The sequence below is a fragment of the Akebia trifoliata genome, chromosome 7, assembly GCF_017979445.1.
Source record: "Akebia trifoliata isolate Shusen 1 chromosome 7, ASM1797944v1, whole genome shotgun sequence".
In the NCBI taxonomy this organism is placed as follows: domain Eukaryota; kingdom Viridiplantae; phylum Streptophyta; class Magnoliopsida; order Ranunculales; family Lardizabalaceae; genus Akebia; species Akebia trifoliata.
The window spans coordinates 32,515,071-32,525,872 of record NC_141381.1 but is presented as its reverse complement, the minus strand read 5'-3'; the positions used below and the strand labels follow the sequence as shown (position 1 = coordinate 32,525,872).

Below are 10,802 nucleotides of genomic sequence, written 5' to 3'. Positions count from 1 at the left end.
TTCTAATAAAACTCAACCAAATTGTATTGCTTTTGACACAATTTTTTCTGTCCTAACCAAATCTCTAAGTTCTGAAACTGTTTTTCAACTTTCAGAAGATTTGTTCAACTAGTGTCACCTATTAGTCCTCCAAAACTGGAATACTTACAATTGAACATGGACATTCATGAGAGAAGTAAATGAAAATCCTGAACAAGAGACCATTATCTTAGTGACCCAGAACCCGAAGGAAAACCTCACCAAGAGCACTACTGCAGCTTCTTCCCTGTTTGCAACTCCCAATGTCTCTTTTTCATTGATCTCTTCCAAATACATATCCATGGCTTAAAACACTGTACATGTACATAACAACCTATGTCAGGCCACAAAATCTTAGTAAGAATATCATGGATAATTACGACAAAAACAAGCTATGGGTACACAAGACATAGGTTTGAACCACCACTTGATGCGTTAAAGATCAATTGTGAATTCCTACCATTTCTAAACAGGAAATAAGTATTGAGAAAGCTGGGAAGCTACCCATAGGTAACCAAGGCAATCTAGAAAAGATAATCTGAAGTCAGAGGATTGCAACCACATATCGATTGAATGTTTCGGTTAATGGAAAGACCAATACAGTATCGGCCGATACATTCGATAGAAACTTTATATTCCGATACATTCCTGAAACATTCAATGTTTTGTATCGATCTTGGCCGATACCGATACGTATCAAACAATACATTCAGATACTTTAAATCATGATTTTGACACGTTCCACCAAAAAGATCTCCATGCCAAAAAAAAAATTGACCTGGTTGGATTATTGCAACCATCTGATACATAACTGTCCCCAGATAGTTCAGATCTTCTCTTTGTAAAAAATAATTATAGATGGGATGGTGACAGTCCATCTGTTCGAATTAATTTGCTGACAGAGAAAATGGGACCAATCAATTACTAGATAATAGGAAACAATTCTGCCAATTTCTTACCTCATATACAACATTTGTGGGTCTCTGATCTTTTTCACGGTTGAGAAATCTCATTTAGTCTGCAAAGACAAACATGAAAAGTATAATTTAATACATTAATAACTATTATCATTCTGACGTTAAGATGGGTCCCAACCAATAGAACCTGTAGTTCATTATCCATACAATCAAGCGGCTGAACTATCAAACAGTCACATTCCAGTGGAATGTAAAAGAATACAGCAAAGGGTCTGGAAATAAAAGGTCAAAAGATTTGATTTTAGCAAAGTAAAAAAAAAAAGGACCAGACAAAAAAGAGTGTGTAACCATTGAGAAAGTCAAAAGTAAGTTACAAATAAAAGTAAAATTAACCGTGTATGGTTAAGAAGAACTATCAGGATTGCATTAGAGAGCATTAACTATCCACTAAAGCACTTTAGTAAAACCCAAACGCCTTTAACCCACCTAAGATATTTTATTTATTTATTATTATTATTTTTTTGTTGGGGGGTGTTGGGGAGGGGGAGGGGGGTGGGGGTGACAGTTCCATTACAAAAACCACTCGACCACCACTAAAAAAGCCAAACCACTTGAGAGGGAAAAATTGAAGTATCATACGAACACCACTTTGCCATCACCATAGAGCCAATAATCCCACCATCTCAGGGACTTCCATAAAAAATGAAACACAAATCACACAAGCTTGAATGATCCATATGGTTACCTTTAAATTTGAGGAATATTGTCTTCAGAAGTGGCTGCGGATGCTAACTCTTGATTTGGATGACCCTATAAAAGACAAAGGACCTCAACATAAATGAATAAATGAATAAAGTTCTCATATAACATATATGTATTTGAATAAAGATAATTACCATCACAGTGTTTGGGTCCGGATCCTTCAACCACAAGCATGTACGACTATCGTGTCCAGGACACTTACACTTAGTACACATCCTAATTCTGTATTTATTATTATTGGTAGGAGAGTTGTCTGTTTTAGCTTTCATTGGATCCGGTGGAGTCATCGGGAATGTGGAGTTGTCTATCTGACACCCAATCATGTTGTTCCCATCTTGATAACTTGCACCGACCACGGTTTCAAGCTTTGGGGCATTAGCAGCATTTTTCTTCGCATCAACAATTTTCCTCCTTGCCTCTCGTAAAGCAGTCAACGCCACCTTAAAACTATGGTCAGATGCCACCCCTTCTTCAGCACATTTAATGGCTTCTTGATACAAAACATTGTATTGTGTGTTCTTGGCCTTGTGAGAATTAGTTTGAGATTCAACACAAGGGACCATATCCACCGTAACCACATCCTTGGCATTTCGTGTCCATCGTTTCAAGATATAATGTGATGGAAGCATAAAGATGTTTGTTGCTTTGAACACAGCAAGTACATGCCTACAGATGATACCTTCAGACTCAAACATCTTGCAACTACAACTAGCTATTTGTTCAGAAACATTACATGTAACGGAGTACACTTTATGTTCTTCATCAAATCGTGCTACCTCATATGTTGTGGTCATTACATCCTCTCCACTCTTCTTCACGGCAAGAACAAGAGATTCAAAAACTTCATCCTGAAATACTGTGAACATTCTTCTAGTATAAATTTCTGCTGCTTGTTTCTCTATAGGAAGGGGTGTCTTCAGAACTGGTTTAGTGTAGAATGTCTCGAATTCTGCTCGTGCTTCTTTGTCAAATCGATCATCTAAAGCCCTCTCATACTGCTCCGCAAAATCGTGTAAAGTGGTTCTTGCATTCACGTACCCGTCGAAAAGTGAGTTCACGCTGCCACTTTGTTGAGTTGCGGACATCCCCGCAAAGAATATATCAAGTAAATATGAAGGCACCCAATCTTTGCGATCAACATATAATAATTGAAGCCATTCATTCCCCGAAGATTGTATTTCTCAAGGAGCGTATCCCAAGCTAATTCAAACTCTTCAATTGTCTCACTCTTGTTGATACACTTATCAAATTCCAATTGAAATGTCTTTGGAAGTGAACTATATACATGTCCCAATTCCTTAGGCATTTTGCTCATAATGTGCCGCTTACAATACCGATGAAGAGATTCCGGGAAAATGCTTGCAACTGCATTCCTCATAGCCACATCGTGATCTGTTATTATTAAATTTGGTTGGCGACCAGACATTGCTTCAAGCCAAGTCTTGAAAAGCCAAACAAATGTGGATTCAGTCTCATCTGCAAGTAATGCACAACCAAATAATAACGACTGCTTATGATGGTTTACTCCAGTAAATGGAGCGAACGGCATTTTATATTGATTCACTTGGTACGTTGTGTCGAATGCGACCACATCAGAGAAGCAATTATAAGCGATCCTGGACCTCGTATCAACCCAAAAAACACTACTTAGACGATCTTCTTCATCAACCTGTATTGCATAAAAGAATGCAGGGTCATTTGCTTGCATAATCTTGAAAAAACCTAAAAGACTTTGGGCATCTAACCCAAAGGTGCTTAGCCGTCCTTTTCCAATATAATTACTTTGATCTTGAGTGGAGAATCCTATTTTACTAATCCCATCATATTCTTCAGTTAAGAAATTCACTGAACTGTTTGTCTCTATTCCTGCTGAACCAAAGGTACTAATCAAATTTTTGTTTGATTCATATTCTGGTCGATGGGATCGAAGGAAATGTCGCATTGCTGGAGTCACTAATTCATGATTATGGTTCTTCTCCAATTTCGCAACATACCACTTCCCACAGTCTCGCCTCCTTACAGTCATTAACGCCTTGCAACCTTCTCTTGTGATTGGCCGGGCACGCCTCCTTTTCATATCATCACTTGAGTCTGTCTTTCTTTGACGTTTGTCTCGGCGGAAACCTTCTTTAGAGCAACAAAATTCCCGAGAAATGATCGAGTTGTCTTTCTTTGAACGGTAGTACGAGTTTACACGAATGCTAAAGCCCATCTGCTTAGCATACGCATTGTAAAAATTCCTCGCATCGTCTTCAGAAGCGAACTCCATCTCCAGGGCTGGTTCTATAATTCCACCAACCAAACATGAAGACAACTCAAGATTCATCAAATCTTCGTTCTTTGCATCGTCAACAACCATGGGAACCTCGACATCCTCTACGACACAACACTCTTCGCTTTCATCTTCTAAAGTCACATATGACTCCACCAGGTCTTTATCTTGACTAGTGGAATCTTCCATGTAATTTTATTGTATCCTGTAAACAGGGTCAAATTATAGATGGGAAGAATTCTAAAAAATATCCATTTGATTCAAATATGTTTAAAAACACATACACAAAGAAATTGATTAAATATGCAACAAAGGAAAGATGTGATTAATGTAACAATTCATACAAGTATTTACATTTCTATTTGTTTGCACAGACAAACACTAATACAGTTCCTACCTTTTTGATAAGCAAGTAGGAGACAAGTTACCAAGAAACAGTTGATGGAACCTGCTGAAAAAAAAAGAAACTAGAAAATTAACCATTTTCACTCGATGCATCACGCATAGAGATTGTTGAAAAGATGCAACTTAGACAATAACCATTTTTTACTAGGTGCATAGAATAAACAAGAAAACGAGTCTCTTTTCCAAAAATTTCAGCCTTGGAGTCGAGATAAGAGCAATTATCAGCCTACGTTAAAGGTAACAGAAAGAGACCCCAAATGTTCAATAGAGAGGCCAATCCCTAAACCTAGAGTGGATACTGAAGCATGCATGGGAAATGTTGGTTCAGTGATTTCCACCCAAACTGTGGCTCCAGTTCCAAAGTTTTAATTTAGAAGATCTAGCCAGCTGGATTTTCGAAGCAGAACAATTCTTCACATTATCACCAACCTTTGAAGTTGGTTTTCTTAGTATATAATATTTAAAGCTTCACATAGCCATCACCAAGGCAACTGCCACGCCCTGCCAAGAGCCCAAGACCCCTAGCACCTAGACCAGCTCCTAGTCAGGCATAATGCAATAGGCTCAGCTATGCATTGAAGCGTTAGGCGTTAAAACATTGGCCTAAGGTTGCATGCAACTTAATATAGTGTATCTTCTATATACAAGTCAACTGTTTATGACATCAAGTGCAAATGACTACGAGCCCTAGCTATGCTATCGGTTTTGAAGTTGAACTAAGGTAAAATTCTTCTTTTACTTTTAAGAAAATTTGCGTGCTACACAAAAATAATCCATCCTTTTTCTCTTTTGTTTATAAGAAAGTTGTCTACGCAAGACAAAAAATCCTACCCCTCTAGCCGCCCCCCTCTCTTTTCTATTTTTACAATATGGGGTGTTTCTCTAAAGCATTGAAGCTATTATAATCTTTTTTCTCATTAGTTTCATTACTTCTCCCTTCTGGCTCTTTTTGTTTTTCGGTGAAGGATTGTGTTTGTGCAAAATATCCCCTCTACCTATTTTCTATTTCGTTTATGTTTTAGGATCGGTATCTTATGTGTGCAACATAGAAATGGTCATCTCTTTCTTATTCTTTCCTTTTTCTTTTTCTCTCTACCCCTTCTACTATCTTTTGCTATTTTTTTATTTCATCCATTTATTTTTTACCGTCTAAATAAGGAAATAAAAACCATCGACTTTATTTATAAGAACATCTATTTTGCTTTGATATATTTTCATTGTAATTGAACATCAGGTTACATAATTTAGCATTTTGTCTATGTCACCAATGTCTCATATCACTTGGGTGACCACATTGGGTTTTTCTCACCTCCTTTTTCTATGGATTTTAAGTGTGATCCAAATGTTATGTTAGAGGTGTTTCAGAAATGCCTGCAATCAAGTAAGTAGCTCTACAAACGAAGGGATCGGATTGAATTGGAAAATGGAAAGATTTGTTCAAAGTTATATGTTTCATCACCACTATATGAATTCCAGATAGTAACAAATAATTAATGGGGATTAAAAAAAAATGCTAGTAAATTTATTTAGTTCAGAGAACAATCAAAATGGGATTTTTTTTAATGATCCCTATTTATTAGTTGAACAAAATTAGAGTTAGTGAATAATATCCTATTTAATAGGATTTTGTGTTCTATTAGTATTCTTGAAGATTTGATTAAATGTGATAGATTTACTAATCTTATCTTTAGGGAAATAGGCTATAAGGGTTCAAGGATTATTTAGGTTAGGGAAAAGAGAAGAAATGTTTGGGAGAAATCATTAAAGAAGCTTTGCCCCTCTCGAAAGAGGCAAGATGTAAGGAGGTTCAACGCCCTCAAAAACTCATATAAAAAAAATAACTATTAATTTTATATTTTTATGTATTTTAACTCTTAGGTTCGTAACTATGGTATCTGAGCATTTTCTTTGGCTAAAAGTTGTAGGTTCTACGGAGGACAACAAATATTGTGAAACCCAAAGGATGGAGGAAAACTCCCTAGAAACACTCACTTCTACTTTTGCTACCATTCGAGAACTACATTATATTCAAGTGACAATTCAAAGATGGCAAGATGGGGAAGATTTGAAGATCCTACAATGAATTACATCCCCATTTATTAGTTGAACAAAATTAGAGATTTAGTCTAATATTTAATAGAATTTTTGTGTTTGATTAGGATTATTGAAGATTTGATTAGATGTGATAGATTTACCTTCTAATCTTATCTTTTGGGAAATAGATTATAAATAAGGGTTTAGATTTAGGAGGCTGACCCCTTCAAAGTGGCCGTACCAATCAAATAACTATTAGTTTTCTACTTTTATGTATTTTAATTCTCATGTTCAGTAACAGTTTTTTTTTACTCCTAATATCTTCCATCAAAGTTTTTTTTTTTTAATTTTGCAAAAAGAATCAAGTTTACGCATTTGGTGAAAGGGTGTCAGCAAAATTAACAATGCATGCCCAGAATCTCATTGTTCGTAAGGAATTTTACTTTAATGTCTCAGCCCTCGAGAGTGGAGGTGCAGTCCGGCGCATGTTAGCAGATATTCCACCGTAACAAAAATAAATCTCAAAAATCTCCTAATAATCCTTGATAGAAAGAGAAAAAACAAAACCCAGATAGTAAATCTCAACAAAGGACACAAATTGGGCTCTAAAACTCACAAAAAATAAAAAGTGATTTGGGGATTTTTTTTTTCTCTCTCAAGAAAGCAAACGATGAAGAGAGAGAAATAGAGAGGGTGTTCGACCGTTACCTCTTCTTCTTCAGAAGTTGCTGATGCAGTGCTACGCCGTTAAGGAGAGAGAAATTGACGTTAAGGTGAGAAAAAAAAGAGATGAAGAAGAAGCACACGGGAACGATGAGATACAGAAAAAGGCGTCCTTTTCTTCCTGAGCGAAAAACTAAACCGTTCGATTTTCCTAAACCATATGTCAAAGGAATTTTGCGGCTAAGATTACGTTACTAGTCCAAAATATTTGTCTACTAGACTTTTACCATATATATATTTTATAATTTTCTAAACAATAAATAGTTGAGAGTTTGGAATGATGTTTGCTTCAGATTTGTACCTAAATTCATTACTTCGAATATTTCTACTTTAATGAACCAATCCTTTTGTTAGGGGTGTCGCTCTTAAACCTTGCTCTAATACTTTCAGAGTGAATTCTTCTCTGATCCCTGCTCTTAAGATATGAAAACCGTTCTCAAATGTTGAAACCTGCTTACATAAAATAATCTAATTTCATGTATCACATTAAGCATTTTTTTTATTTCTTAAATATTTATTAATCACATGTATCCTCAAAAATAAATTTATAATGAATTATGCTAAGTATTACTTAGCATTAGAGACAACAATATTGTAATGGCTAAGAAAAAATTAAAATATTATAATTATAGAATTAAGTTGAATCTTTCAAAATTGAAGAAGCTTCAATCATTAAAAGATATATTGATTATTTAATTACTAATAATTATATTGATCAAGAATTGTTTTGTTGCAACTATTTGGAAGTGATGAGTAGCGCAGTAACGATAGTGATAACAATAGCTTAGCTAAAAAAAAAAACCAATAGTGATATAATCAAGCTCTATAAATAGTACTCAAAAAAAAAAAATGCAACAAAACAATGGATGTAGAGAAAATGTGTTTCTTTTATTAAATATTATTAATTCTAAATTATAAAAGAGATTTTTTTTTTTCAAGAGTAAGTACATTGGAATGGATTAATTAAAGCAAATGAATATATTATAGAATAATGTTGCAGTGACCTCAAGTTGAAACCTCATATCGCATTTCATGACGTAAAAGTGGATAGGAACCATAGATAATTTTCATCGAGATACGAGTGAAAAAGCATCTATGATCCATATCCACTTTCACATCATGAAGCGCGATTTGAGGTCACTCCAGCATGACTCTATATTATATATAACTCAATACATAATAAAGCTTTGAAGGCACTCTCCGCTTTAAGATATTTTTTAACTTGGCACTTTCTTGTACTGTACCCGTTCCATGCTCTAGTCACTAAGATTGTTACTACACTACATCCTTTGGGCTGCATATGATGTGGAACCCACTTACGATTTAAATTTATAAGATGATCTTAATCAGAACCATACAATCTGTTCTCTCATTTTCAATGTTTTTTTTCATTGATCGATGATCGATGTTGTCATATAAAATAAGATGTTAGATAGGGCTTACAAATAAATAAAATAAAAATTATAGGGTCCCACGTAGGCTTCCAAGGTTGAAGTTTGCCACAAACATAACTAGGCTTTTTGATTTCTGGTTGTGAAACAATTTCCTTACTTAGATGGTAAGATTTTGAGCCTTACTGAGAGTCGTTTTGCTCAAATGGACTACCACATCATCAGAAATCCAACACCACAACCCTATAAGTTTCATTGAAAAACTCAGAAGAAAAAAACAATTTTTTTTTTTAAAGTTGATCCAAGATTTTATAGGTTTGTTCTGCAATCATGTTCTACCAAAGATTTTATAGATGTAGTGCAGTTGTGCTCTGGTCTACGTTTACTGGAGTGCTCGCTGGTCAGTTATGCTTTAAGAGATCTCACACAAGCACACTCCGCCGCAACAAAACAAAAAAAAAAAGGTGTATTAATCACTAATTGCGCCTATTTGAGGATCGGCTACTAATGCTGCCAATGTTCCAAGAAAACTGACTCAGTTATAGATCCACCTACCACATTCCCTATCTTATTTGCTATCACTGTCAAGCAACGACCAATAACTTCGTAAAGAATTCAATGTTCCCTGCGATTCCTCAAAATTTTAGTATCCTACACCACCACCGAACTCATCTACCTAGCATTCCATAACACTCCTCTTATCAGTATCACCCAAGTTCACGAAGAACAATCACATAAAACTCGGAAAATTGAAACTTAACATAAAGAATAATGATGAATGCACGCCGGTTTGGTATGTGGTTGGGTACGCGGCTGACATGGCAAGGGCACAGAACCATAGATCTTTTGAATGCCCTTGCCATGTCAGCCGTGCGCATTCATCAAGACTCTAACATAAAACTCTACCTAAGCCTAATCCACTTGTAAACTCTGCCACTTAACTAATAAACCTCCACATCTACATTTATTTGCAACTTATGGACCCATTCCCTATAATTGATTCATACTTTTCTACCACTCCAGTCATCCTTGTTAGGGTAGGGTACTCTCCTCCCACACTATACATGGACAGCTATAAATCCTGATGTCTAGAAATGTCAAACTAGACACACTTGACAAGGATCTGAATCTCAAGCAACTAAGGAGCTTAGGTCCAGTACTCAACCAAGTCACTTCGAATATTTCAGTTTGTATTTAAAACTATAAAGCCTGGAAAATCTTTAAAAGAAACATATAAAAAGCTGAGTAACTCCAATCAAGAGAAATGTGCGCCCGTTGAATGAACCTAAAACATGCATAACAATACTTGGAAATAGGAAGCCAAGCACTCATACATCATTACTTCTAATTAGCAATATCATAAAGGAAGTATGAGAGAAAGGAGTATAGGTGCAATATATCTTCTAATTAGCAATATCTAGGTGCAGTTAGCCTCACTTCTAAGTTCTAATGAGTCCCAATTCTTAAAAATCGTGCTTTTTATGTTTTGCTCAAGTTTTTGCAAGAAATGTAAAAATGTGTCCAGACGGGAATATAATCAAGCAAGTAAATTCTTGATGGAATTTTAGAGAACTAAATCAAGTTATTTGTTTTAATGATGCTGATTGTATCAACAACTCAAGACAAGTTCAATCAATTCTACTCATCGAATCTAAAATTTCAATTAGTCTATCAAGGTTTTTAAACCATGGCAAATGCTGTTAACTACAATTGGTGAATCAATCTGTCCCTTGGTGGAGAAGAATATTATAAATGAAAACAAAATAACACATCAGAAACTCATGAAACAAAATTACAGAGTTCCATTCTTGCAACTTGGGTTTGAAATCAATACAGCTGACTTCCAAGATAACCAGTAACCTACCCAACAAAGTCAGAGCCAAAAGAATAAGATACAGGAAACATAAATCAATCAATCTTACACTAACCAATTCACAAATTCATAAAATAGAAATCACCATTTCTATCTCAGTGACTAGGCTGTTAACCCCTGAAATAGTCATAAGTTCCCTTTCCTACATGAATTTACAACATTTTATTGATTGCTTAATTCATTTCATGAATACATAACTATTCATCATAATCATTCTATATAAAGATGACAGCTTGCTAAGTTGGTAAGGAATGTGAGTGTTGATACCTTGGTTCAAAACCTGTCTTCATCTATTAATTACTAACCACTAACCTGTATGCCTATCAAAAAAATCATTCCGTATTATTAGTGGAGATCTGTTGAGTGTTGTGTTATCCGCCTCCGCTACCAAGGTGCCACGTACTCAT

At 35.4% G+C, this 10,802-nt stretch overlaps 1 protein-coding gene across 1 annotated transcript; it reads right to left on the bottom strand.

Moving 5' to 3' along the window:
- On the bottom strand, nucleotides 1–7,266 carry LOC147399163 (protein FAR1-RELATED SEQUENCE 5-like). The gene is given in 7 exon segments (XM_086448619.1): nucleotides 1–332; nucleotides 978–1,036; nucleotides 1,681–1,745; nucleotides 1,832–2,865; nucleotides 2,868–4,174; nucleotides 4,367–4,420; nucleotides 7,117–7,266. Coding segments are annotated over 3 exon segments (2,388 nt in total). The 5' UTR covers nucleotides 4,159–4,174; nucleotides 4,367–4,420; nucleotides 7,117–7,266; the 3' UTR covers nucleotides 1–332; nucleotides 978–1,036; nucleotides 1,681–1,682.
- Nucleotides 7,267–10,802: the final 3,536 nt, after the last annotated feature.